The sequence below is a fragment of the Camelina sativa genome, chromosome 11 (assembly GCF_030686135.1).
Source record: "Camelina sativa cultivar CO46 ecotype springtype chromosome 11, ASM3068613v1".
In the NCBI taxonomy this organism is placed as follows: domain Eukaryota; kingdom Viridiplantae; phylum Streptophyta; class Magnoliopsida; order Brassicales; family Brassicaceae; genus Camelina; species Camelina sativa.
In genome coordinates, this window is record NC_141890.1 from 13,568,276 (window position 1) to 13,594,707 (window position 26,432).

The window sequence follows — 26,432 nt, forward strand, 5'->3', positions numbered from 1 at the left end:
AAAAAATTGCTATCTTTTAAATTAACGTGAATCCAACGTACGTAATTCTTCATGTATATCATGTTTGATGTGATTTTAGTATCATGAAATTAAATGTAGGAGTACTTGACAAGTAATAATTGGATAGTCAAAAACAGGTAGTTTTATCCATTTTGGAATGAGTATACTAAAATACGTTTGGAATTAAGTAACGAATGCATGAAAGTGTAATCACACCAAAAAAAAAAAAAAAAAAAAACAAGAAATTTTGAAATATACTCTTCTTATTTTTAACCAACACGTACAACTTTGATCCGTTACAGAAACATTTTCACACAGCAAAAAAGCAAACCAAACAACTTAAAACCGTACATGATTGATCAAGGGTAGCTTTCTGTGGTGGGAGCTGGAGCGTAGGATCCGATAAAGACATCGCCGTAGATGAGTCCGGCGAGTGCACCACCCACTAGTGGACCCACCCAGTAGATCCATATCTGAGAGAAGTCACCACTAACAACAGCTGGTCCAAATGACCTGGCCGGGTTCATGGAACCACCGCTAAATGGACCAGCGGCGAGGATGTTGGCTCCAACGATGAAACCGATAGCGATAGGAGCAATGGTCCCGAGCGATCCCTTCTTGGGATCAGCCGCCGTGGCGTAAACTGTGTAGACCAGAGCAAAAGTCACAACAATCTCCATCACTATTCCTTCAACAGCTCCTAAACCGGCTGCTACTCCATGGGTCGGTACGCTCTGCATGACCGGGAAATAAACACATCCTCAGTTTAATCCATATAACCTTCTAAACCAAACCGGATTTTTTCTAACCGGATATTGAAACCGCCATAACATTTTTTAATCACGGTCGTTTGTGTTTGAACAAAACATTCACAATCCGAACTAACTCAAGATTTTAATACTATAGACGCAAATACGAATGTTTTTGGGTACCTCGCCATTGGTAACGAAAGCAAGGAGGAGACAAGCGACGGTGGAGCCAAGGCATTGAGCAATCCAGTAGAAGAAACCGGTGATGACTGTGATGTTTCCGCCGACGGCAAGGCCAAGGGTCACGGCGGGATTAAGGTGACCGCCAGAGATGTTGGCGGCTATTGACACACCGACGAAAAGGGCAAAGGCGTGAGCCACCGCGATAGCGACAAGACCAGCCGGGTCCAAGGCTGCATCGGATGTGAGCTTCCCAAAAGCAATAGCAGAGCCAACGCCAGCAAACACGAAGAGAAGAGTTGCGATAAATTCAGATAAGTAAGCCTTAAGAGATGTCACACTAAAGGAATCACCCAAACTTCCAATCTCAATCTTCACCATTTTGAATAGCTCTAAGTGTTTGACTTTGGTTGGTTACAAGCTCTTTCTATTTCTGTATTTTGGGCCTGTTTATGTATGAGTATGACTTTATATAGGAAAGAGAGGTAATGAAGTTGTTGGCCTTACTCTACGTGGCACGTCACCATCGAATGCCGCCCAAACCGCCATGTGTTTAGACTAATCGCTTTTGAGGATTAGTGACATCGAAAATGATTAAAGACGACTAATAACTTAATAAGCATAATGCTAAGAAAATGATGGGTAAGGTATTTCATAATATGTGGGGATAAGAGTGGTCTGTTGTCATGTTAGTATCCTGCATTTAAATTAATTCGGTTGCACAAAAATTATGATAAATGGTTGTATCCTTTTATATTTGTTTTTTATTTTTGTTAATTTAGAATTTGTATCTTATTAGTTTTGGGAGTTGCCAAAAGCCTAAAATATTAATAGGGATTAGGAGTTAAATCAAATACCACCGTTGCTTTGTTTGGAGTTGGTGTGTTAGAGATATTAACATAAAACTAGATTTTAACCAATTTTTTAAAAAATAATAACATTATAATTTTTTTTTTGTTTTTTATATTTAGTTTATTTTGTTTAATTAAATAATAATTTTGTTTGGATTTCCAATTATTAGAACAATAATAAGGGAAATAAATACATAAATATGTAATTTATAAGCTATTGTCGGATTAAGTCACAATTTTACCAATGATTTAATTGTTTTACAAAATTTTAGTTAAAATTACCCTGATTTAATATGTCTAATATTCTTATATTAGTGGTATTGAACAAATAATTAAAGGAAGATTTAACCCGTGTTTCAAAACAGAATTAATAATATTTTATTTTTATACTAATATTAATTCAAACTGTCATGTTAATAACATGTCCCACTATATAACAACAAACCATCATATTAGTGGTTTAACCCGTGTTTCAAAACCGTCATATTAGTGGTTTTGGTTGTGTGTTGTGTTTTGTTTGTGAAGTTGATATTTATACATGGAAAATGTTTGATGAGGAAGGAGTTTACTATCGTAACAATAAAAGAGAGATTTTAGTGTTTTCCTATTTGAGTTGATAACATTATCGCATAATAATATTCAGTTTTTTAGCACGGTATATATTATATTAAATGTTTTTCTTGATTCTAAAGTTAAATATATCCGATTATTGAGTTTCTAAAGTTGGATTTTCGTTTTTATAAACTTTATTAACGTTATAATAATTATTGCGATTGTAATCATTTGTTACTCAAACTCGGTTGTGTCATTTAAATTTAAGAGATCATACAGTCTCTAAAGATCTATTAAAATAGGTTTGGAGATTTTTATGAGATTAAAAATTTAATGCGTAGAATTGTTTTTGGAAAAATCAAAATGTATAGATGTTGCCAAGCTATTTATGGCAATAAATGTAATAAATTAGATCGATTTAAATAGTTCCATTAAATAAGTTTACAAGAATTGTTATTTTAGAAAAGTAATTAGAGGTTAATGTTGTAAATAAAACAAATTAAATAATCAAAAACTTTAAGGACATAACACAAATGTACTTCAAAAATAATAATATAGATTATACTATTACAACAAACACAAAATACAGTTGTATATATAAGACCTATTGAAATGGAAACTTTTAAATCTTAGAAAAGTAATATACATTAATTAGTGGTGACATTAAATAAATTTTGGCAGAGCGGATCGGACGGTTGTTTATATTACTTTTTCCGTCCCCTAGCATTTCACATTATTAGTAAAGTGGTTTATGGATAAATTTGTTTATTAACAAGAATTTGCAATATAAGAACGAAGTGGAATGCTCTTTCCAAGATTAGAACGATGCCTGACATGTGTATTTCTACCCACTTACGCTTAAAAACTATAAACTAAAAGGGATGGTCATTTCAGGTTTTTGTTTGGATTCGGTTTGGCTTGTAAGTAATTATTAGAAATTTAGATGAGCTTTAACCGAAGTTAATTTGTGTTTGATTTGTTTTAGTTTGGTTCGTTTTCATTTTGGTTTGGTTTAGAGTTTGTTGACAAAAAAAATTACGTTCGAAGCAATACGGTTGATTTACTTTCTTCCAACTATTGTCTTAATGATCTTTATCATTATCTTTTGCAGAAATCAATGTGGTACTGGTTTAAAACCAACCCGAATCAGACAAAACAAAATTTAACCAAACAGGTTTTGATGGTGTTACTGCATAGCACATGTTCGGTTTGGTTAAAAATGTTACATCTCCATTTCCAAATCGTATACAGTATTGTGTTATTGGTTATATTTGGTTTAAAACCAACCCGAATCAGACAAAACAAAATTTAACCAAACAGGTTTTGATGGTGTTACTGCATAGCACATGTTCGGTTTGGTTAAAAATGTTACAGTATTGTGTTATTGGTTATATTTGGTTTAAAACCAACCCGAATCAGACAAAACATAATTTAACCAAACAGGTTTTGATGGTGTTACTGCATAGCACATGTTCGGTTTGGTTAAAAATGTTACATCTCCATTTCCAAATCGTCTAATGGTGTGGGTCACATATACATGGGCCTAAGCCCATATTAACCTAATAAGCTTCCGTCAATTGCCTTCTAACAGTTAACACATAAAAAAGCCACCATCTGACTCTGATTTTAATATATCTTCTCAAAAAAGAATACTTTCAATTTCAGTATTTCAGTCAGCCAATCACCTCAATTCTTCCAGTAAAACCAGTGGGTCAATAGTCATTTCAACGTTTAACTTTCTACCTCTTTCTTGGTCGTCGTCGTCGGCAAACAAAATATTTATCTTTTTACCCCTATCTCTCAGTCATTTAGGAGCTGTTATTGAAGAAGTAATTTCTAAATCCATATAAAATTATAAATTTTAGAAATCAAAACACATTGATTTTGAAATAAAATGTTTTATCTTTGGATTTGAATCCTTCTATTTTACACTTTCAAATCCATTCAAATCCACTTAAAACATAATGTGGATTTTGAAATCTAAAAACAAATCATTAAATAAATAACATAAATTTTAACAAGTATTTATAAATCATAGAACCAATAACATATAATTTTGATAAGTATTTTAAAATCAATGATTGAATAACACATGATTTTTATTTGGATTTTCAAATTTATTAAAATGATAGAACTAATAACTCTTAAAAAATGTGTATTTTTTTTTTAACGGAATTGTTCAGCCAATAAATTTGAGAGCGAACGTTTCAAAAAGTGAAAAACTTGGAGGCGTGTTTTTGTTGAATTCAATCATAGCCACAAGATCCAGAAAATTCGACACGTGTCGCTCTGGATTGAGTCGCATCAGCATCCTCTCCAAATGTTATTTTCTGGCGTTATTATTAAAAATGTTAATTAATAATATTAGAATTTGGGCTTTACTTAAAAACAAAGAAGACTCTCTCTCATTGCATTTGCCGAGGAAAGCGAATATTTAATTTATCGGGCATTTTTTTCTCTCTTCTCCCCCAATCTGCTTCACTCGCCAAACCAAACCTCGTTTCTTCGCCGGAACCCTAGGTCCACTCCGTCTGTTTGAATTTTCCGGTGAGTTTTACTTCTTCACCACCGTTTCAATTTTTTTTTCTATTTCTAGCGAGTTCACGCAGTTAGGTTTTCCGTGGATTTGAGTGGGAATGAAATTTTTTATAATTGACGCGTATCGTATATGGTGTTGTTGTTGTGGTGAGAGCAGTAGTAGATGAACGTGCGATTAGGGAAAAGCTCTGAGGTCTGACGGCCAGGTTTTTTTGTCACCGAATGGAGGGAGGTAGCGTCTCCATACACTCTTGTTTCGGTACTTTTTCGTTTTCCTAGTGTTTGTTTTTACTCCACTCGACATGATATTTCTGTTTCCAAGGTCTTCTTGGTATGCTTTTATTGTTTTTGAATCTTCCATATATGTCTCTTGTTTCAGAAATTAACCCATGGAGTATGATGACAATGACTTTCAAAACCAGAATCTCCATTTAGCTGGTGAAGCAAACAACAAATTCCCACCAGTTCTACAGCCTTATCCACTTCCCAAGTTTGATTTTGACGATACACTCAACACGCATCTGAGGTTTGACAGTTTAGGAGAGAGTGAGGCTTTTCTTGGTATTGAGGGTAACGAAGATAATAACTGGATTGAGGATTTCTCTCGTGGAAGTAGTGGTATAGTTTTTAGTTCTGTTGCAACGGAGTCCTGCGCCATTTCGAGGCATAATAATGTATGGTCTGAGGCTACTTCGTCGGAATCTGTTGAAATGCTTTTGAATTCAGTTGGACAGGACGAAGTTATTGTAAGAGAAGATACTATCAAGAAATCTGACACTTCTGATGAACTAGGTTGCACAATGGAACCAATGGAGCCTGGTCAGACATCCCTTGAAAAAAGTCATTCTATAGAGGAAACCGCGAACTTACAAGTAAGCCCATCTGTTGATGATAATCCAGGAGAGCCCTCTTTGGTAAAGACAGATGCTGGACAGGAACAGGTTCTGGTGAAAGATGACTTACCAACCGCTGCAGAAGAGGCATCGTTTGATGAAAAGAATACCATCTTGGCTTCAAATACCGCGACAGTAGAGGCCGCAGATACTGCTGAACTTGATAAGATAGGAACTGAGACAACTGATAATCTTCTTGACCAAGCGGAAGAAAAAGTCAATGCAGAATCAAGGATGGAAGACGATTGTAGCGATGGAACTGTACAGACTGTGATTACTTCTAGTGGTGAGTTGAATAATCAGAACACTTTGCTTCAAGAGACTTCGAATGATGAAAATGTTATCAGCAACCAGATTGAAATTAGTTATAATCGCAATGAAGTAACTATTGATGCACGGTCGGTTTTGGTTGAGCCTCATTCTGATAGCCATGCAGACTCAGCTTCCGAAGTTGAAAATGTGGGAGCTGAAAATATTGACGAAACTGCAAAGCCTGATTTGAAGGAGACAGAGCGATCTGATGTCACAGTACTAGAAAGAGGAGACCAAGCTCTCTCTACTCTTGAGGTTGGTGGAGGAGATGTTTCAGTGACCCAATGCGAAGATCTCCTTGTCAGTACTGTTCATACTAGCGGAGCAGTTGAAGCATCTCTGGAAGGTGCTGGGGAATTGACAACTATAGCAAACAGTGTTTCCATTGAGAAGCCTGAGTCACTTAGTCATCAACATATGGAAGTTTTCACAAGTAAACATAAGTCTACTTTTCAGATGGAGATTGAGACACATACACAGATAAAAGCAGTTGAAACTTCAGAAAGTGTTTATATTTCACCTACAGACTCAGTGGTTGAAGCTACAGAAGGTGGTCTGTCTGTGGAGAGTGACAGTAATGAAGGTAGTGCTCGCACTTCTAATCTCGAGCAAAGCATGGAAGTGCTTGCCAATGCCAATGATAGAGATCACGATGTCAAGAGCTCTCTAATCCTATCTGAAAGCGTTGTGTCCGACTCTGTTGGCTATGTTTCAGGAGGGGCTGCTTCCAAACTGGCGGAGTCAGAATCTCAATCTGACACCATTCCAACAGACAAGTCAGGTAATCAGATTGTCTAATCCTCTTTATATACTATTCATACTGTGTGTATTATCACGCTTGCCTTCTCTTTCTTTCAGTAGCCCTCGTTTTGCGTTTCTTTTTCTTTTGGGGATACCTTCCTGGTGCATATGACATTTAACATGATTACTTGTTAAAACCCCTCTAAATGTCTTCCACAGAGACTATGATTGACGGTTCTCTCGATCCCAAAGAATTACAACCTCTATGTCAAGATGGAGCACCTACTGTTGGTCCCACTTCTTCAATAGAGTTACATATGGTAAAGACATCCTGTGATGCAAGTGCACATGGCAGTTTCGATGAAACTGAGAAGGTTTCATCGGGTGAACCTGAAAATGGTCAAACCGTTCCACCTGTGGATGCAAGTAGTTCTTGGAGTCAGATGGACCAACAAGCTAGGAAGCATGCTGAAGATACTCAGCAAAGTACGCACTTTGTTGACGACTTTCCTGGCTCTGAGGAGTCAAAAGATGCTGTAAATACTGATGCTGCTGGACAAGTTTTGCAACAGCAGCCTGAGGAAACAATTCTAGAAGAACATCTAGTAACAGAAGTTGTCAAAGCTCCTGGTAACGTTTTCTATTTTGAGCCATACTAATTGCACTATCTTGTTTCTTTGTATATTACCGTTCCATGTAGACCGTACCAGGTATTTTTACCTTTCGGTCGGTTGATTTATGTTGTAGCAATATTTTTTTCTTTTGCTTCTTCCTTGGCAGAGACTCAGTCAATTCTGGACAAAGATAGTATAAATGAAATCCCTAGCACTAGCTCCTTGGCTAATCTTGGGAGTGAAGCTGGAAAAGATGGCCAGGAAGAGGATAACACTGCTGCATCCGGTGGGGTTATGACAGCTGGGACTCCTGTTTCACACCCCAAAGGTGAGTCTGTATGATCTTCGAAGCAGCAGGAAATTTCCTCTTTTTTTTTGTAGTTCCTTCTGTTTTCCTCACAATGGTTTACTAGGGAATTACATATTAGGTGTAGCATGTATGCATTCTGTGTAATATTTAAGTACAAAGGCTCTTTATCAAAAGAATACAGTTACGGAAAAACTTCTGACTAACTTCATCAGATCTTGATCTTGGAACGACTTCTGTTTTTAAGATCCATGCAATTAATTTCATGCACTCATCAAAAATGTGTACTTATGCTTGGGGATATTGCAGGTGATACAACCCTACTAGGAGATGCTTCGACATGTTCTGAGCCTTCCATAAAATCTCATGTAACCGCAACAGAAGACGCTGCTACTGATTTGAAGACTCCTCTTAATTCTTTCCCTGCTGTTAAGACTTCCGAACATCAACTTAATAAGATAGAGACAAACAGTGTCAAAAAGCCAGAAGATCATAATATTTTGAGTTTTACGTCTGCTGGGTCTTCGGTCTTGAATAAAAATGAGACCTTCAGCAGTGAAATGAATTTAACTCCCGATCAGCTGAAAGCAGGGGAAGTTTCCAAAGCTGTTAATTTTTCACAGGCTACCCTCGTCTCTCCGGTACCTCCAGTTTATATCTTAACATATTTTCATCAGTGTTCAAGACGAATTCTGTGGCATTTGTATGTTTCGTCCTTACGGAGCATTTGTTTTTGTTTATTCAGATTGTGGTTGGATCTCCTTCAACATCTAGCTTAGAGAAAACAGCTGCAAAGTCTTCCAAAACAAAATCTGAGCGGAAACCCAGGCGAACATCCAAGTCTGCAGGAAAAGAGACTTCTCGGAAAGGAACTAGTGTGAAAGGGGCTACACCTTATCAACAATTTCAAAGTGGAGGCAAAACAAATGCTGTTAATCAAAATTTGGCTTGTCCTATTCAGATAAAGCAATCTACTGAGAAGCAGCAAATTCTTCAGAGCCCTAATCTAAAATCTTTTGGAACCCTTTCAACCCCCACGGCAAGTGTACCGGATGTGAACTCTTCTTCTCTCTCAAGTATTATGCGTCGACCGTTTACAGACTTGCAACAAGTGCAACTACGTGCACAGATTTTTGTATATGGGGCTCTGATGTAAGCTCTTTCTTTAGTCCTATGCTCTTAAGTCTTGTTGAGTTTGTGAGACTTGAACGTGATCTCCTTTGAACTTCTTGCAATCTTATTCTTGATTGTTATGTTTTTTTTTTCTGATACAGCCAAGGAACAGCACCCGATGAAGCTTATATGATATCTGCATTTGGTGGTTCAGGTAAGATTGTTTGTTCTTTACCTGTTGTGTTATCCACGTTTGAGACAAAGTTTGTTTACTATTCACTTCTTTAGATGGTGGGAAGGACAGCTGGGAGAAAGCATGGCGTACTTGTGCTGTAAGGGCTCAGAAATCGCTGGTTGCTACTCCTGAAACGCCATTGCAATCACGTGCAGGTTTCTGCATTTATTTATTTTGCATTTCAAAATCTTATGGTCTGCTAAGATTTTACTTCTCAGCGCTGTTGTTAACGCATTGCTGATCTAAATACCCAAACTGCAATTCCAGGGAAGACAGAGGCTCCATCAGCAGGTCACACCAGTAGGAAAGAGAGTTCAACAATAAACCCCATGATTCCACTCTCATCACCTTTATGGAGTTTATCAACTTCCCATGATAGTTTACAATCAAGTAGCGCTCAGAGAGGTTCAGCTGTTTCTCAGCAGCCACTACTTTCTTCATCGCATACTCATCAAACTCCACCAACTACAAATATCGTTGGACATAATACCCCTTGGACGTCACCTCTCGCTTACCGTAACCCTTGGCTTGCTTCTCAGCAAACTAGTGGATTTGATGTTGGTTCTCGTTTTCCCGTCTATCCGACCACTGAATCTGTAAAATTGACTCCCATGAAAGAATCACCCTTGACTTACTCTGGCGCAAAGCATGTTCAGAGTAGAACCCCTAGCAATGTTTTCAAAGTGACACCTACACTTGAGCCAACGAGTACAGTTGCAGCACCTGCTCAACATTCCACCGGGACAAAATCAAGGAAGCGGAAGAAGGTGCCAGTCTCTATGGAGTCTGGTCCAAGCATTTTGAATTCGCTAAAGCAGACAGAATTAGCTGCCTCACCTATTGTTTATATGTCGACATCTGTGCCTGTTACACCTGCTCCGGCTAATCTGGGTTTTAATGCTGGCACACTGCCCAGTGTTGTTTCTATCACTGCAGTCCCTATGAACCTGGTATCTACGTTTCCCGGGAAAAAAATCAAATCATCTTTGCCATCTCCAATTTTTGGTGGTAACCTTGTACCTGAAATAAAGCAGAGATCTGTCCTGTCAGAGGATGCCATTGATAAGCTTAAGGAGGCTAAGATGCATGCAGAGGATGCATCTGCTCTTGCTACTGCAGCTGTTAGTCACAGTGAATATGTATGGAAGCAGATAGAGCAACAAAGGCATGCTGGCCTCCAGCCAGAAACTCAAGACAGATTAGCTTCGGCTGCTGTTGCCATAGCTGCTGCTGCTGCGGTGGCAAAGGCTGCAGCTGCTGCCGCCAATGTTGCAGCTAATGCTGCATTGCAGGCCAAATTGATGGCTGAAGAAGCATCCCTTCCAAATACTACTGATCAGGGACTCCTGAAGTCAGATGATAATATATTTCCAGGCCAGGGTACCCCTGCTTCTGTCTGGAAGGGTGAAGGTGCAGTGGTGAGGTCCAGTTCTGTTCTTATTGCTGCTAGAGAGACAGCTAAGAAGAGGGTTGAAGCTGCCACAGCGGCCACCAAGTATGCTGAAAATATGGACTCCATTGTAAAAGCAGCAGAATTGGCATCAGAAGCTGTTTCACAAGCTGGAATACTTGTTTCAATGGGTCATCCTCCGTTGCTCAATAAGCTGGTGGAGGCGGGTCCAAGTAATTACTGGAGGCAGGCTCAAGAAACTCAGGAAGTGGAGCCCTGTAAAACTGCTGTTTTAGAAAAAGAAACTGTGGCGACTAGTGAGGGAACTTTTGCCAGTGCCAGAACTGTGCAGACTGAATTGGGCGGCTCTGTGAAAACCGCAGATGGTGTGTCTGCTCCAGTTTCTGCGACTGGAAAGAAAAAGGGACAAAATATTGATAAAGGTGCAGACTTGGCTAAAAACAATGATATGGTTTTCGAATCAGAAGTTGGGTCAAAATTTTCGGTTGACACCCAAACTAAAAGTCAACAGAGTATGAAAGCCACAAATAATGAGGACATTAAGGAGGGTTCTAATGTAGAGGTTTGTGCTACATTTGCATATTTACATTGTCCATAAGTTGATTGTGTTCTTTCTGTAACGTATATAAATTTTCCTTTTGAAGGTTTACAAGGAAGAACCTGGATTAAGAACCGCATGGTACTCAGCCAATGTATTGAGCTTAGAGGATGATAAAGCTTACGTCTTGTTCAGTGACCTTTCTGTAGAACAAGGTTTGTGCATTTAACAAAATGGTTTGCTTTAAACCTTACTATCATCAATAGAGCTTTTAGTTCACAAGTTCTTCCTAGTATAGGTAAATATGTAATCCTATGTAATCACCCACTTTCCGGTATTATATTATCTGCATGTAAAATTATTTGAAAGGTTGCAGAACTGATTACTGAAGTCTACAAAGAGGCTCCATTGCTTTATTAATTGATTGGTTGATCCGCTTATATTATCTTTTATCAGGAACAGATAAACTGAAGGAGTGGGTATCCCTCAAAGGCGAAGGCGATCAGGCGCCTAAAGTAAGAACTGCTCGTTCTGTTACTGCCATGCCTTATGAAGGAACCAGGAAGAGACGTAGAGCTGCTATTGGGGATCATGTTTGGAAACTTGGAGATAGGGTAGACTCATGGGTGCATGACAGGTAATCACTGTCTCTATAGTCAGTTGTTTTAATTCTTTCCCCTAACATCAGACCAAAGCACAAAATCCGTTTGTGAAATCTTATTCATTCCAAGAAGTTTGGAAACTTAATTTGTATTTGTTTTTCCTTCAGTTGGTTGGAGGGTGTTATTACAGAGAAGAACAAGAAAGATGAAAATACAGTAACTGTGCATTTTCCTGGTGCGTGAAGAGGCCAATGCCTGATGAAGATATCTTATTTTTGTGCTCTAAGCTGCTTGTCTGATCCACTGTTCTCATAACTTCCTTTTTTTCTTAAAAAATCTGCAGCGCAAGGAGACACTTTGACGATCAAAGCTTGGAATCTTCGGCCTTCTCTTGAGTGGAAAGATGGAAAGTGGATTGAATGTTCTAGTTTAGGAGAAAACATCAGCTCGTCGCATGAGGTATTTTCACCCTTAAAGGATTTAAAGGCTTCTCTTTTGGATGCTTTCGCTATTTTGCAAGACTGAGATTTTTGAATTGCAGGGTGATACCCCAAAGGAGAAGCGTCCTAGATTAGGAACTCCTGCTCCTGTGGCTGAAGTAAAAGACAAGAGTATAAAGATTGTTGATGATCCAGACTTAGGGAAACCGCCTCAGACTGGTGTTCTTGACCTCGGTGTTTCAGAGAATACATTTAACATTGGAAGGAGTACCAGAGAGGAGAACAAACCAGATCCACTCCGTATGAAGAGAACTGGTTTACAAAAGCAAGGATCAAAAGTGATTTTTGGTGTCCCTAAACCTGGAAAGAAAAGGAAGTTTATGGACGTGAGCAAACACTACATTTCAGAGGCGAGCACTAAAACTCGTGAACGGAAGGAACTAGCTAAGCCTGTGAAAACAATTGTGCCCCAAAATTCTGGACTAGGTAGCTGGAGAGTGCCACCGAAAACTATATCTAGAGAGAAACAGACAACAATATCGAAGCCCAAGACTTTTAAACCTGCGCCCAAACCCAAAGAGAAACTGGGTGCTGCTGCTAGGATAATTACCCGCAAGGAGTCGCGTAGTACAACAGCCTCAGATGTGGAATCTGATGACGCTGGTGATGAAAGTGCAGAAAACAAGGGTCCTGCATCTGGTGTTCCATTCAAGGGAACAGTGGAAGAGCAAACCACATCATCCTCCCATGATACTGGTTCCAAGAATAGTTCCTCCTCGAACACTAATAGAGGGAAAGTGGCTCCTACTGCGGGAAGGTTAGCGAAAATCGAAGAGGATAAAGCTTTGGCTGAGAATTCTTCAAAAACATCAGAGGGTATGGAGCCACGTAGATCTATCCGCAGGATCCAGCCAACTTCTAGAGTAAGTATTTATATACTGAAGTCTGCATAATGTCCCTAAATTATGGTTGGGCCCGATTCGTTTTAAACCTGTGTGTGTGTGTGTTGCTCTGCAGCTACTTGAAGGTCTGCAATCGTCGATGATGACATCGAAAATTCCTTCGGTATCACACAGCAGAAGTCACCAAAGTCAAAGCAAAAAGTAGCAGTAGAGGTGATGTGATAAAAAGTGGTGAATAGTGAAATAACTTGGAAGGAATCATATTTAGCTAACTTGTTGATGATGTTGGTTGGCAGGCAAGTGAAGGAGCATAATCAAGTGCACATAAAGTACCCAAGTGGAGGAAACAAAAGAAGCAGTGTGGGCTGCTATTAGGTTGTTTTTAATTATAGTTTTATGCTCTAAAAAAAAAATCAAACTTCGTTGTTGGTTGGAAAAGGAGACGTAAAACGTAGGAGAAGAGAAGGAAAAAAGAAAATGATGATGTTATTTGTAGGTGTGAATGATTTGCTTTTGATTATTTTAGTCAGTCAGATGTTCTCTCGCTAGCTCTATCTCGGGTGTGTCTCATCAGAGAGAGATAAGAAGTTGTACATGTCGTTTGATTATTGTCCCAAGTGTATCTCTCTAACTCCATTTGCCTCTTTTCAATCAACCCTTATGCTTTTTTGTCTTCTTGACATCATCATCTGATACAATGTTAAGTCCGTTTCTGTAGTACAATTACTATATACAGTATGCGATAAATGGATGAATAAGCTTATGAATACAAGTAATCACGTAACAAATATTTTGGATCATGAAAAAAATGGTTCTGAATTGGGATTGTTTCGAACAATATGATTCTGCACATTCTTAAAAGTAAAGTTCTTTTGGTTTGGCTAAAACCTTAACAAAAAACCCGATCCTTCTTTGGAACACAGTAGTCTGTCTCTGGGTAATAATAATGGCTTCTGCTTGTCGTAAGATGTTTAACAGAGCTTCTGTATCTTCCCTCAAATCTGCCCTCAGATCCGTCACTGGATCATCGTCGCCTGCCTCATCAGCCGGGTTTCGTATACCTTCTCAACCCTCTCGCCATTTCTCCTTCTCCAGGTTTGCATCTCTGCATCCGATATATAATTTTACCCAATTTCAATCTTCCTTTTATCTGACAATTTTTTCACAAAATGTTTCAAACTCTTAAGGTGTCCATCGGAGCTGGGATGTGTTCAGTCGTTGTTACCGCTGCACAGCACGGTGGCAGCAGCGAGGTTGACTTCGTGCCTAAGCACAACTTCAAGGAGTAGCCGAGCTCTCTCTCAGGGTACACTTTGCTGCACCTCTCCCGACCTCTAATGCATTTCTCTTTACTTTTCCTTGTGAGTTCACTTTTTTTGCTTTCCTCCATTGGCATTTACTCTCCTTCTTTGTTTTAAAACTTATCTCATTTTTGGCTCTTCTCTGCTTTGCTTTTGATCTATGGCTATAATAGTTGTTACTTAAATTATAGTTGCTTTCCAATGTGCATTAGTAACTGATCCAATAATAGGTACATCTTAGAAGCTGATTGATTCTTGCTGCAATATAATGTGTTTGAGACCTTTGCTTATTGGCCTTATGAAATTTCTGAAATTTTCGTGGAATCTTGGCCTTATGAAAGTGAGACTAGTTTACTTGATTAAGTGGAAAGTAGAGTACTCCTGAAGTCTTTGTTTGTCTTGGCGCATTAGTTGCATAGTGTGGCTCAGTGCGGTAAGATTATATCCTTGGGTGTTAACAAGTAGGATACAGCTTATATTGGCACAGTTTGTGGAAGGATTATTTGAGTTTTGAGGTCAAGTGTCTTACTATGAGTATTTGCTTGGTTAGGCAGGCACATGATTTCACCAGTACCATATGGACCCTTGCATATATATCAAGTACGAACCATCTTTTTTAGTTACAGTAGTGCAAATGAATACTGTGAAAAAAACGATTGGGCAACTAAGTTGGGATTAAAAAAACTGAAAACATGCTGCACTTGAACTGGACACTTGGTAAACATAATGCTAAATTGCATCAGCTGCTCATTGTTTTTGTGTTTTTGCTATTTATGTGAATACTTGTTTCTGCAAATTAGTTCTTGATTTGTGTATAAGAGTGTCACAGTAACGTAGTAATCTATGAAATGCTCTTTGTTCAGATGGAGTCGATGACACGTGAGATGTGTTTGCAATTTGTTTTAAAGGTGGGCTCTATCACCAATGATCCCTGGAAAGTTAGATTTGGGAGACGCTATTTTAGATGAGATTTTATTATAGTCTAGTTTAAAGCTATCATTGTTTTGTCAAGTTTTGGTTTCTGTATGATTCGTAAAACCGTTCCTAAAATATTCTAGTGGAATCATTAAGCCATATGCATCCATCTTTGTCTCTTTACCACAATCAGTGCCCTAATATAATCTTGGTGATCATTTATGTTTTGTTGCTCTAGAGCTTGGCCTTTCAGTTCCGAGGTGACTCTAAAATCCGTCATGAAGGTTTAAACCATGGAAGGGGCAGGATTTCAAATGAATTGTTTCTTTTCTTCTTCCCTTTGTCAAAACTTAGAGACAAGAAGTGTCTGTCATTCTTTTATGTGACTAATAATTACAAAATCTTATGTCCTTTGACTTATGATAAGAGAAATGTAATACAAACTGGCAGCTTTTATTGCATTTTTCAGTAAAAATACATAAAGTAAATATATTAATCTACTGAAACAAAGCCAAGAAAACTAAAATTTTTAAGAAGGGAGATAACATGTACAATTTAAAATTTGAAACAGAAAATTAATTCCTTTGAGGTTCTTTGTTTGTCGTTTATCTCAAATGGCACATAAGAGCAAGAATTTGGAGGAAATGTGGAGCACTGGGAGTGTGAAGTAATAATTAGAATTCGGCAGAGGCAGGTGCGCGCGGGAAAGGAATAACGTCTCTGATATTGTCAATTCCAGTGACAAATTGGACCAGCCTCTCAAATCCTAGCCCGAATCCTGCGTGAGGAACTACACACACAAACAATAAAGGCACTTACTTCATCAGCCTCCCAAAGTTTTTATCTTTTGATTCAAAGAATAAGAAGAAGAAAGAGACCTGATCCATAGCGGCGTAGGTCGAGGTACCACCAGTAGCTCTCTTTGTTGAGTTTCAACTCATCAAGCCTCGCTTCCAACACATCAAGCCTTTCCTCTCTTTGGCTTCCACCTATCAGCTCTCCTATCTTTTCAAACTCAAAACCATAATCATCATTCACTATCACAACTTCTTATTGTCAACAAAGATTTTGAATTATCTTAAACTTACCCGAGGCACCAGCATATCCATTGCTGCTACTGTCTTCCCATCATCGTTCTCACGCATATAGAATGCTTTTATCTCCTTCGGATAGTCTCTTATTATTACTGGGCGACCCCCAAATGCATCTTCTGTTATGTACCTTTCATGCTCGCTCTGCAGATCCAGCCCCCACTTCACCTGCCACATACAATTCTATCAGGCAACCAACATTTGATGTTTCTACTCACGTGCGACCATGACATAATACACTAGAAATGAATATGGTAGTACAGCTTGCTTACACAGAAAATACCAAAAACACAAACAGGTAGACTTATAATATAGCTCCCAGATCAAAAGCAGTGCAACTGGTTTAGAAAAAGAATACAGTTCAAATCTATCCCAAAAAGGAGAAAGTAAAGCCCTTACCGGAAAATCAAACTTTTTGTTTGCTTTCAGAAGAAGTTCAATGGCGTCTGTGTAACCAAGCTGTAGAAACTCTTTCTCAGCTACGTCCTTTACAAGATAAATAGTAAAACAATAATAACAATATCAGCCAGTGCAAACTGCATAATATTATCTTCCGATCACAGAGTGAGAATTGAAGGACATACACTCAAGCGACGAATGATTCCTTTCTCAATCCATGTATCAAAAAACTCCATGTCTTCCTTGCAATTATTAAGAACGTATTTTACCTATCGGATATCAAGAGATAAAATCAATTTAATTCTAAATGACATAACAAAATTGATAAGCTCATTTACAGTTTGAGGGAAATATAAAGTCCAAGAGTAACATACTACGTACTGGAGGTAGGCGGTGGCACAGGCCATGTCATCATCCAGGTCGGCAAAAGCAAGTTCTGGTTCAATCATCTTATATAGTAGAAAGAGAGGTCTTCAGTATGTTGCACTTATGTAAGGAAAAATTAATTGTGAGTTTGGCTGGAGAATTTAATAATGCTGACCCAGAATTCGGCCAAGTGCCTAGACGTGTTAGAATTCTCAGCTCGAAATGTAGGACCAAATGTGTATACCTGTAACGTTATACAAATGATTAATTCAGACACTGACTATAACCAAAATCTAGCTCACAGTCACTTGAGGAATCAACTTTTACATCTGAGAGAGCGGTTGCATAAGTTTCTCCATTGAGTTGCCCAGAGACGGTCAAGAATGCTGGTTTCCCAAAGAAGTCCTAAGGAGTGATACATCCATGAAATTTGTTACAGTTGCAAGTCCATATACCATTCTTTTAAATACAAAATATATGAAGCTAGAACACACCTGAGACCAATCGATCAACCCTCCCTTTGTTTTCGGAATTGCGTCAATGGAAGTATCGGTGTTCTCATGGGAGCTGGGAATCTGAAATTGAAGTATAGTTCAGGTGTAATTTTTTTTCTTCCATGTGAAGTTGAGAGTCGTAGTTCTTGGTGAAAACAATCAAGCTGTTAATGGGTTATTACAAAATACTGAGATGTTGAGAGCTAAGGTCCTTACGAGTGTTGTGACACAGAACTGTTCTCCAGCTCCTTCACAATCTGACGCTGTAATAATTGGGCTTGCCACCCAAACAAAACCACTTTCTTGAAAGAACTTGTGTGTAGCATATGCCAAAGTATTCCTAACTCTTGCCACCTGAAACAAAATGTTTTGCATATTTTAAGAATATATAATTTGGTAATTATCACAAGATTGTAAGTTCACTGTCAAGTTTTACAAAGCGAATCCTAAAAGGTGAGTAGTAGACGAGGTTTTAAACACAAAATAGTCAGACAACAGTTTATATAATAAGAGCGACGTTTCTAGGTGAGATGATGATACATCAAATTTCAAGAAGGTAAGAGGAGTCGTCTACAGTATGGAGTATTAGGAAAGCATAAAAGGTAATTGGAAAAAAGGAAAGTTACCGCCCCAAAAGTATTGGTTCTTGGACGTAGATGAGCCTTGGTTCTCAAGAATTCCCGGCTGACCCTTTTCTTTTGGATCGGATAAGAAGCGTCACACTTTCCAACCTATGATAAAGTGGGAGTAAGTGAAAATTTTCAGGAAAACATACTTTCAATCTCAATGAATTTAAGTTCAGGGGTCCAAAGGAGAAGAAGCAAAGACGTACCACAATGATTTTCTCAACCTTAAGTTCCACCTTTTGCTTTGTTCCCTGGCTAGCCACAATAGTACCTTGTACAGATACGGATGCTCCAGTCAAAATCGAACCAGATTCTACCTATTATTCCGTCCCAGTAATCTCAGTGTTAACACAGGGTTTATTATATATAAAGTTCAAGAATTTAAGGCTCCCAAGTCCTAATCATTGTTCTCAAGTCAAAGTGATTACCTGATCATACCCCTCTGCATCCGAATTCAACACACATTGCAAGTTCGATAAACATGAACCGTCATTCATCTTCAAAACACACACCAAAAAAAAATCAAAACCATAAACTTTGTCATCAATCAATCTGAAAGAATGAACAGAGATTGAGAATGACCTCAATGAATGTGACACTGCTCTGAGATCGAAGTGTCCGGACCCAACCCATAATGTTAAGGCTCTGCCCGACCCGACTCAGCCCTTCGTCAGCTCCTCCTTTCACTTCCGCTATCTTCAACTTCTTCCTGAACTCTCCAACTTTACTCCCGAATTGTTTCTCGTAATTCTCAACTTTCTTTCCCTCTCCGGAACCGAGAGATTCGGAAACAGTTGTGCAAAAGCATCGCCGGCGAGAGTTGGCCGGAAAAGCTTCGAAGAGAGGGAGAACTCGACGGCGAAGAGGGCGAAAGAGAGAATGAGAAGCATTAGATATAGGAAAGGAGGATAAAAAGCGGAGAGTAGAATACGGAGTTAGACGGAGAGTCGTCGCCGGCAGAAACGCGGCCGCCATTGTAATCGATTGTTTGGGATTGCGCCAACACAACCCACACTCTTCATCATATGGAACATTCACCCGACCCGATTTGGTATAACCCGCCCCGTAAATTGTTACCCGAAATAAGCCCATTTAGAGTCCAGAGGCCCATCATCTACATTAGAATTTCAGGGTAAGCCACATTAGCAATAATAATAATAATAATAGGTAATTGGACAGGATTCCACTAATCTCTTAAATCAAAGTTACGTCTAATCAAAAATCAACTCTTAATCAATAGGAGGAATATAAGGTTACTGCAGAGAAATTAACAACAATTCGCATATAAGAGTTTTAGTTACTTAGTGTAACACATATATGTTGTAATCGGGCGAAAGATTAAAAGTTATTAATGACAATGTCACTCCATGATATAACGTAGTGTAAACTTCTATATACAAGACCATGTTTTCAAGAAATTATATTGTGTAAGATACAATTATTGGGTAAGAAGTAAAAAACTTGAAATGAATCTTACGAAGAAGAGCTTCGACTCAGTCAACAAGGAATCAGTAGTTCAAAATGCATGAAGAAAGCATATCTCTATTGTTTTTTATTCATCTTTATATATCCAAGAGTCGGAAAATGTTAATTAAACATTTAAAAAGTTGAGACTCTCAAGTCACCACCAAACCATGTGTCTTTTAGTAACTGTCGTGTGTCAAACTCGAGCATAAGTGTATGGAGACATATATATTAAATGCTTAGTAGTATTATTGCACTAACTATGTTTGTTGAAATATACATTTGCTGTTTGCTGAACATAATGATGGTCATCAATCATCATAGTCGGCTATTACATGGCCATTTATATATACATATGTAGAGTTAGTGAGAAAAAAGTCAAGATGGCCGAGTTGGTCTAAGGCGCCAGCTTCAGGTGCTGGTCCGAAAGGGCGTGGGTTCAAATCCCACTCTTGACAGTACTTCTCTTTTTTCTTTTACTTTTGGGTATTTTTTATTAAAGTGGGTCACACAAAAAACGAACATAGGCTTAGGTTTTCAGGGTTCATTGAGCTCTCAAAAAGCGTTGACCAGATGAGACGAACTTGATTGACACGTGGAAGCATAGAGGTCCAACATCCACATGGTGGCAGTTGAGATTTTGACCAAATGAAAACTAAAAACTAAAAACTCTAGAAAGCCAAACCGCAACCACTTGGCATCGGATCTCTCCCAGACCGGTGCGTAGGGCTGGGCAAAATAACCGATAACCAAATAACCGACCGAAACCGAACCGAAAAAAACTAAACCGAACCGAACCGAAATTCTTCAAATACCCGAATGGTTAGTAAAAATTTATATCCAAACTAACCGAAACCGAACCGAACCGAACCGACAATTAAATGGTTAACCGAAATATCCGAAAACCTAGAAGATATCAAATATTATATACTTAATATTATGCAAAACTATAAAATAAACTTAAAATATAAATTATTTCTAGATTCAAAACAATTAAATATTTTAAATAATCAATATATGTAAATGTTATTATTTTGAATTTACAAAGTTAAATACTATTTTGTAAAATTGAATCAATATTTTTCCCTTTTTTGTATTTTTGTTATTGTATATTTGGTTAATTTTGGTTATATTCGGTTAGTTTTGGTTATATTTGGTTTATTTGGTTAATGTTAATATAATTTATGTTAGTTATGGTTATTTATTTAAATAACCAAACCGAAACCGAACCGAACTAAACCGAATTTCATAAATATCCAAATGGTTACTATATTACTATATCCAAAATAACCGAAACCGAATACAACCGAACCGAAACCGAATGGTTAACCGAATGCCCAGGCCTACCGGTGCGGTTGCTCACCTGCATTCACTCCTCCCTGTCCTTTCATTTCTTTTTTTAATGATACATCTGTGTAAAAGTATCTATGGTTCCACATATATTCGTGTAAGTAAAAGACAAATTAATAAGTCCTAAATAGCCATCAATTATTTACTTTACTTTTAGGTTAAAGATGTACCAATAGTAGTTGTGATATACACATTGATAGAGAGAGAGAAAGAGAAGTTGGTAGAAACAAAGAACAGGCGAGACAGGTGTGAACCGGTTGTTGTTGACCCTCACCATTATTAACCCTTCCTTCTTCTTCTTTTCTTTTCTTACTCTAGTAGTAAACTAGTAATTGTCTGTAAACTAGATTCTGTATTTTACCCTAATCTGTAAACTAGAGGTTCTTGTTTTTTAACTTAAAGAACGGTGCTTTAAGTCAACGAGCATTATTGTTAAGCCATTGATTTTAATGTTGTATAGATCACACAAGTATATATATGCTAATAGATAAAACATTTATTCACTCTACAAACAAAAAAAGAAACAGCAAATTAGAAAGCAAGCTAATAAGTTATCATAATTTGATCAAATAAGAAAAGAGAATAGTTATGATGATCTCCATTAGACAGCTTAACCAACAAAGCTAACCCCACACTTTTCTCTTCATATTTAATCTCTCTTTCTCTCTTCCTTCTTTCTTCAACCATCTCCTTCTCTTTACATCTGAGTCTGTTTCTTTACTAAACCCTCTGATCCATTGAGTGTAATCATATCTCAATGATGAAGTTCTGCAATCAAATCCTCTGTCTCTCCCTTGTCCTTTCCCTTTCCATGACTACCCTGTCCTTTGCTCAGACATGTTCCAAATACAAATTTTCTAGCAACAATGTCTTTGACTCCTGCAACGACCTACCTTTTCTTGATTCTTTCCTCCACTACACTTATGATTCTTCCACTGGGAGTCTCCACATCGCTTATCGTCACACCAAGCTCACCTCTGGCAAATGGGTGGCTTGGGCCGTGAATCCTACGTCTACGGGAATGGTGGGAGCTCAAGCCATCGTGGCTTACCCACAATCAGACGGCACCGTCAGGGTTTACACTTCCCCTATCAAAAGCTACCAGACGAGTCTACAAGAAGGTGATCTGAGTTTCAACGTCTCTGGGTTGTCAGCAACTTACCAGAACAATGAGTTGGTTGTGTTGGCAAGTCTGAAGCTTTCACAGGATCTGGGGAATGGTGGAACCATTAACACAGTGTGGCAAGATGGGTCAATGTCTGGGAACAGTCCTCTGGCTCATCCAACTTCTGGCAACAATGTTCGCTCCATGTCCACTCTCAATCTTGTCTCCGGTGTTTCAGCAGCTGCGGGAGGAGCTGGAGGAAGTTCCAAGCTTCGCAAACGCAACGTGAGTTGATTCTTTTGTGGAGACATCTCTTTCCCTAGTTTTTTATTTGGCCAACAGAGATTAATGATTTGGTTTTGGTCAAATGGTGAGCAGATTCATGGAATATTGAACGCTGTGAGCTGGGGTATAATGATGCCACTAGGGGCAATCATTGCTCGATACTTGAGAGTAGCCAAATCAGCAGATCCTGCTTGGTTCTATATTCACGTTTTCTGCCAGGCTTCTGCTTACATCGTTGGCGTTGCCGGATGGGCTACTGGTCTCAAACTTGGTGGCGACTCACCAGGGATTCAGTACAGCACCCACCGTGCTATCGGGATCGCGCTCTTCTCTCTAGCAACAGTTCAGGTACATTACACACTTCACATCAACTAGAAAACCAGTAATATATATATAGCTTTATTAACCGGTTAATTGCTTGCGACACATTAGGTGTTTGCGATGTTTCTGAGGCCAAAACCAGAGCACAAGCACAGGCTCTACTGGAACATTTACCACCACACAATCGGCTACACAATAATCATCCTAGGGGTGGTGAATGTGTTCAAAGGGTTAGAAATATTGAGTCCCAAGAAAGAGTGGAAAAATGCTTACATAGGTATTATCGTTGCTCTCGCTGTCGTGGCCACCCTACTCGAAGCCTTCACTTGGTATGTAGTCATTAAGAGAAGGAAACTGGAGGCTAAAACAACTCAGCATGGAACATCCAACGGGGCTCGGTCTCAGTATGCTTAAGATTAACACTAGACTTGCTTCTTTTTTCTCTTTGTGCATAGAGAGAGTGATTTATATGGTTTATCTGCTTATCTATCCATTTTCAGTAGGTTTAACGTCTGGTTCCCATATGCTTTTATGATTTTTTGTATTCAGGATGTAGGATTTAATGATTTATAATGCCATTTTATTTGATCCACACTAAACGAGTGTACATGTGAATTCATATAATCTAAAAGATCCAAACCAGTCAACAGCTTTAGTCACTGAGAAAGAGAGAGAGAGTACCTAATAAATAAGTAACAACAAATCTTTGATGTTCCAAAAATGTCTTTCAAAGATTAAACAGAAAGCATGAGCTTCTGTGCATAAGTGCGAGCTCAAGCGAGCTCTCGCAGCTTAAGGCCTGCTATCTCTCCCACAACCTGAGCTTTGTCTGCTTCAAACTTCTCGTCCTCTACCACAAAACAAACATGAATCATAAACATAAGAAATTTGTTTACGGTGAGAATCAAGTCCAAACTCTAGTGATACAAGAGTCTCATAACACAAGTCCCATACCTTTTTCCGGCTTGATATCAGCCAACAATCTCAGAAGCTTGTTTCTGTTCGCCACCAGAATATTGGCGACGTCTGAAGGCTTGTTTTGGTTCGCTACAAATAGCTGTACGGAAACAAAAATGTCAGTACACTTTGATTGCCCCTTTAAGTCTTTACTATCAAAACTCAGATTACATACACATGAGAAAACGGATACTTTCCAAAAATCCGAAAAATCCAATCTGACTGATGATCATGTTTCACTGGGTAGTAAAGAAAGATACCTTGAAAACATGGAAAGCTTCTATTTGAATGGTCTTGCTTGATTCCTGTTATATTTAATATTAACTCTGTTAGGCAGAGCCAGACACCAAGTAAAATCATATGAGGTATCAGGTAAAGCATCATCATACTCTGAGAAGATTCATAAGAATCCTTAAGTTATCCATTGAGCTCACGTATTTCGTCATCACAGCCGAATTCGAGCGGTCCAGTAGTATATCGCCCAACAACTGTAAAATTGTACACATTACAATCCATCAGAAATTCAGAATGCTCTGTCACTGTTATTTCGTGATTACCCTTTTGGGATATCAACACTCCTCTAAGTTACTCTACCTTAATAGCCTGCCGTCTGGTTATATAATTACTTGATTCAAGAAGCTTTGAGTTGTAGTCTGCAAAAAACTGTAAATCAAAACAGAATCATACCACCGCACTGTCAGAGATGAACACAAATACATATGCTTTGAAGCAATATATTACGATTTGGTACACAGTATAAGAGAACTTACCCAATCTTCATTCTTAATGAGAAACTCAGCAACTGTAGACTTGTGCCTTGTCAGAAGTTCCTGCAAGAAAATAATCACAAAACTGGAGTTATGATCGCTGTGGTTTAGGGAAAATCTAATATTGTGATGGCAGGGTTATTCCAAGTATGTTGCAGTGTTTTCCGAACCTTGAAAGTTGCAGCAGCATCAGCAGCAATGTCGAAATTGGGAAGCTGTATGTAGTAAAAGAACTTCTTCACGTGCTGTGAGTCCAAAACATATCTGAACCATAGAAAGAGAAGCAGCTTTCATTGTACTATTCCCGACGAAAACACTACAAGTAAACTGTTTCTACTAAATACAAATTTGGTAGAAGATTGTCGCTTTATGTATAAAAACGTATAGAATGTAAAGTCATAAGCAAAGAAAATATAAAATTTGCTCACTTTGCAACAATCTGATGGCGGATGCACTCTCTAAACATAGTACCATAGTGTAGCGCCATATCTGTGTTTTCGAACCTGAGAGAAATCACAAAAACCCATATGAATGATAACACAAACCTCATTGATCAAGATCTTAAAAGAAGACTTTAAAATTTGTGGAAGCCATTAACCAAATCCATCTCCTAAACTCACCCATCGACTAGAAAATCCATAAGATCAATGTTGGATTCGAGATAATCAGATGCAATAAGACGTGAATTGACTTGTTGCCTCTGAAGATTAGCAACAACTTGAGTAGCATCTTTCCTTGCCTAACAAAAACAAAAGATAAATTCTTTGAACTTCATGTCAAATAGCTCTACCTATCTTTGAAATCAAATCATGAGAAGAAGAGATGTTACCTCCAAGTTCAAATTAGGAAGAGATGTAAGCAAGCGGCGAAGAGTATCCTCCTTAAAGAACTCCTGAGTCAACTGAGCACAAGCTTCAGCTATAGGCTCAGCCTCACTGTTTCCATAGAGAATTAACTTCAAATCTCGTATGCTCTTGCTTAGTTCCACCATCTACAACAAATTATCACAATTTCAAACCTCAGGGTTCAAAAAATTGCGCAGGATTCTATCAATTGAATCACAATTGATTCATTCATTCATATCAGAAACTTTCAGAAACCGACAACGAGAAATCAGATCAGAATCTGAAGAAAAAACAAACCTTTTCCTCGCGTTTGGACTCTCGAAGGTCAGGGAAAGAGTTAGATCGATCAGCGTAGAGGAGGAGATCGCGAGTCTGACGGACAATATCAGCAGGAGTCCGCGGTTTGGATTTGAAAAGACCCCTCATCTCTGCCACGTCTCCACCGGAACAACCAGAAGCGGAGACTAATCTACGACTAATCTACGGCTGGGATCAGCAGCACCACCTTCTTTTGAGACGCACGATCCTATCGTAACGTAGTTGGATGATTTCCCCCCCCCCCCCCCCCCCCTTCTTGCCTAGCCTTTGAAGAAGCTCTCTCTCTCTCTCTCTTATGAATCCACCACCACCACCACTAGGGTTTCACTATGCTTATCTCTTTTCTTCTTCTTCTTCTTCCTTCCCTCGCGTTCTCCGTTTTGAGAGATCTCTTTGCTTATTTGGTTCGATTGTCACACGTTTTGTTTTTACAATATGACTGGTGCTGCCACCTCATCTTATTAACTTGGTTTTCAAATTCACACAACTATAAGAATTAAGAAAGATAACCTGGTGGGGATTTTGGTTAAGTCCACTTAAGCCTCCACCTTATATAACCTGCTAGTTTGTTAAAAAAAAAAAAAAAAAAAAAAAAACCTGATCACTGTTTTTCTTTTGCTAATATTTTCCGCCGTATTAATAATGTTGGTGCGGATTATCTTGCAAAAGACGCAATAGTGTTTCCGCGCCAATATCATCCTCGATATCCATAATATTAGATTGTTAAGAGCTTAAAAACTCTTTTTATTTCTCTTTTTATTCATCAAATTTTTCTAAATATCGATGTTCATGCGGATTATCTTGCAAAAGACGCAACAATACATAAAAAATATATTTTTCGCGCCAAAAT

The 26,432-nt window shown here is 38.4% G+C and overlaps 6 protein-coding genes and 1 non-coding gene across 13 annotated transcripts; 4 read left to right on the top strand and 3 right to left on the bottom strand.

Moving 5' to 3' along the window:
• Window positions 1-245: 245 nt before the first annotated feature.
• LOC104727968 (putative aquaporin TIP2-2) lies at window positions 246-1,382 on the bottom strand. The gene is made up of 2 exons (XM_087475778.1): window positions 933-1,382; window positions 246-734 (listed from the first exon to the last, which is right to left on the bottom strand). Exons 1-2 carry the CDS (start codon window positions 1,308-1,310, stop codon window positions 360-362), a joined length of 753 nt encoding a protein of 250 aa, XP_087331904.1. The 5' UTR covers window positions 1,311-1,382; the 3' UTR covers window positions 246-359.
• Window positions 1,383-4,705: 3,323 nt separating this feature from the next.
• LOC104723369 (protein SWOLLEN 1) lies at window positions 4,706-13,653 on the top strand. 4 transcript variants are annotated; one of them, XM_087475779.1, is made up of 17 exons: window positions 4,706-4,879; window positions 5,028-5,129; window positions 5,250-6,856; window positions 7,036-7,446; window positions 7,597-7,758; window positions 8,047-8,378; window positions 8,483-8,889; window positions 9,012-9,064; window positions 9,139-9,240; window positions 9,353-11,058; window positions 11,141-11,249; window positions 11,491-11,671; window positions 11,804-11,871; window positions 11,980-12,095; window positions 12,178-12,999; window positions 13,094-13,191; window positions 13,275-13,653. In XM_087475779.1, the coding sequence occupies exons 3-16, from the start codon at window positions 5,260-5,262 to the stop codon at window positions 13,181-13,183; spliced, it is 6,156 nt and encodes a 2,051-aa protein (XP_087331905.1). In that variant the 5' UTR covers window positions 4,706-4,879; window positions 5,028-5,129; window positions 5,250-5,259; the 3' UTR covers window positions 13,184-13,191; window positions 13,275-13,653. The 4 variants fall into 4 exon arrangements, with proteins under 4 accessions (XP_087331905.1, XP_087331907.1, XP_087331906.1 ...); XM_087475781.1 differs by having other exon boundaries at window positions 11,497-11,671; XM_087475780.1 differs by having other exon boundaries at window positions 5,028-5,102.
• A 98-nt stretch (window positions 13,654-13,751) lies between these two features.
• Window positions 13,752-15,655, top strand: LOC104723372 (protein NONRESPONDING TO OXYLIPINS 2, mitochondrial-like). 4 transcript variants are annotated; one of them, XR_015572718.1, is made up of 4 exons: window positions 13,782-14,073; window positions 14,166-14,339; window positions 15,143-15,187; window positions 15,433-15,655. XR_015572718.1 is itself a non-coding variant. In XM_019232575.2 (4 exons), exons 1-3 carry the CDS (start codon window positions 13,925-13,927, stop codon window positions 15,160-15,162), a joined length of 288 nt encoding a protein of 95 aa, XP_019088120.1. In that variant the 5' UTR covers window positions 13,782-13,924; the 3' UTR covers window positions 15,163-15,187; window positions 15,433-15,655. The 4 variants fall into 4 exon arrangements, 3 of the variants coding, with proteins under 3 accessions (XP_010440029.1, XP_019088120.1, XP_010440028.1); XM_019232575.2 differs by having other exon boundaries at window positions 14,166-14,284; XM_010441727.2 differs by lacking the exon at window positions 15,143-15,187 and having other exon boundaries at window positions 13,752-14,073; window positions 14,166-14,284.
• Window positions 15,629-19,189, bottom strand: LOC104718612 (asparagine--tRNA ligase, chloroplastic/mitochondrial). The gene is made up of 14 exons (XM_010441725.3): window positions 18,753-19,189; window positions 18,599-18,667; window positions 18,377-18,487; window positions 18,171-18,275; window positions 17,761-17,898; window positions 17,545-17,625; window positions 17,378-17,455; window positions 17,226-17,294; window positions 17,059-17,133; window positions 16,870-16,953; window positions 16,685-16,771; window positions 16,283-16,453; window positions 16,073-16,199; window positions 15,629-15,984 (listed from the first exon to the last, which is right to left on the bottom strand). Exons 1-14 carry the CDS (start codon window positions 19,143-19,145, stop codon window positions 15,869-15,871), a joined length of 1,704 nt encoding a protein of 567 aa, XP_010440027.1. The 5' UTR covers window positions 19,146-19,189; the 3' UTR covers window positions 15,629-15,868.
• Window positions 19,190-20,011: 822 nt separating this feature from the next.
• On the top strand, window positions 20,012-20,092 carry TRNAL-CAG (transfer RNA leucine (anticodon CAG)). Its single transcript has one exon. It is a non-coding gene; the product is annotated as a tRNA-Leu (tRNA).
• Window positions 20,093-21,423: 1,331 nt separating this feature from the next.
• On the top strand, window positions 21,424-23,289 carry LOC104723373 (cytochrome b561 and DOMON domain-containing protein At4g17280). The gene is made up of 3 exons (XM_010441728.3): window positions 21,424-22,374; window positions 22,468-22,722; window positions 22,807-23,289. The coding sequence occupies exons 1-3, from the start codon at window positions 21,742-21,744 to the stop codon at window positions 23,107-23,109; spliced, it is 1,191 nt and encodes a 396-aa protein (XP_010440030.1). The 5' UTR covers window positions 21,424-21,741; the 3' UTR covers window positions 23,110-23,289.
• Window positions 23,259-26,153, bottom strand: LOC104723374 (putative MO25-like protein At4g17270). The gene is made up of 11 exons (XM_087475783.1): window positions 25,562-26,153; window positions 25,249-25,410; window positions 25,040-25,158; window positions 24,848-24,922; window positions 24,590-24,683; window positions 24,423-24,482; window positions 24,247-24,315; window positions 24,042-24,140; window positions 23,913-23,957; window positions 23,650-23,752; window positions 23,259-23,545 (listed from the first exon to the last, which is right to left on the bottom strand). Exons 1-11 carry the CDS (start codon window positions 25,688-25,690, stop codon window positions 23,469-23,471), a joined length of 1,032 nt encoding a protein of 343 aa, XP_087331909.1. The 5' UTR covers window positions 25,691-26,153; the 3' UTR covers window positions 23,259-23,468.
• Between the last annotated feature and the right edge of the window lie 279 nt (window positions 26,154-26,432).

What these genes read in the sequence shown, in the direction of transcription:
- LOC104723374 (XM_087475783.1), bottom strand. Translation starts at nt 25,690, where the DNA reads ATGAGGGGTCTTTTCAAATCCAAACCGCGGACTCCTGCTGATATTGTC. An exon ending in CGCCATCAGATTGTTGCAAA is followed by an intron (nt 24,684 to 24,847) that starts GTGAGCAAATTT and finishes TCTATGGTTCAG; the next exon opens with ATATGTTTTGGACTCACAGC. An exon ending in AAGCTTTCCATGTTTTCAAG is followed by an intron (nt 23,753 to 23,912) that starts GTATCTTTCTTT and finishes GTTTCCGTACAG; the next exon opens with CTATTTGTAGCGAACCAAAA.
- LOC104727968 (XM_087475778.1), bottom strand. Translation starts at nt 1,310, where the DNA reads ATGGTGAAGATTGAGATTGGAAGTTTGGGTGATTCCTTTAGTGTGACA. An exon ending in CTTTCGTTACCAATGGCGAG is followed by an intron (nt 735 to 932) that starts GTACCCAAAAAC and finishes CCGGTCATGCAG; the next exon opens with AGCGTACCGACCCATGGAGT.
- LOC104723369 (XM_087475779.1), top strand. Translation starts at nt 5,260, where the DNA reads ATGGAGTATGATGACAATGACTTTCAAAACCAGAATCTCCATTTAGCT. An exon ending in AGGAGGGTTCTAATGTAGAG is followed by an intron (nt 11,059 to 11,140) that starts GTTTGTGCTACA and finishes TTCCTTTTGAAG; the next exon opens with GTTTACAAGGAAGAACCTGG. An exon ending in TGACCTTTCTGTAGAACAAG is followed by an intron (nt 11,250 to 11,490) that starts GTTTGTGCATTT and finishes ATCTTTTATCAG; the next exon opens with GAACAGATAAACTGAAGGAG.
- LOC104723372 (XM_010441726.1), top strand. Translation starts at nt 13,925, where the DNA reads ATGGCTTCTGCTTGTCGTAAGATGTTTAACAGAGCTTCTGTATCTTCC. An exon ending in CGCCATTTCTCCTTCTCCAG is followed by an intron (nt 14,074 to 14,165) that starts GTTTGCATCTCT and finishes CAAACTCTTAAG; the next exon opens with GTGTCCATCGGAGCTGGGAT.
- LOC104718612 (XM_010441725.3), bottom strand. Translation starts at nt 19,145, where the DNA reads ATGGCGGCCGCGTTTCTGCCGGCGACGACTCTCCGTCTAACTCCGTAT. An exon ending in GAATCATTCGTCGCTTGAGT is followed by an intron (nt 16,772 to 16,869) that starts GTATGTCCTTCA and finishes TATCTTGTAAAG; the next exon opens with GACGTAGCTGAGAAAGAGTT. An exon ending in ACAAAAAGTTTGATTTTCCG is followed by an intron (nt 16,454 to 16,684) that starts GTAAGGGCTTTA and finishes TGTATGTGGCAG; the next exon opens with GTGAAGTGGGGGCTGGATCT.
- LOC104723373 (XM_010441728.3), top strand. Translation starts at nt 21,742, where the DNA reads ATGATGAAGTTCTGCAATCAAATCCTCTGTCTCTCCCTTGTCCTTTCC. An exon ending in CCAAGCTTCGCAAACGCAAC is followed by an intron (nt 22,375 to 22,467) that starts GTGAGTTGATTC and finishes AATGGTGAGCAG; the next exon opens with ATTCATGGAATATTGAACGC. An exon ending in TCTCTCTAGCAACAGTTCAG is followed by an intron (nt 22,723 to 22,806) that starts GTACATTACACA and finishes GCGACACATTAG; the next exon opens with GTGTTTGCGATGTTTCTGAG.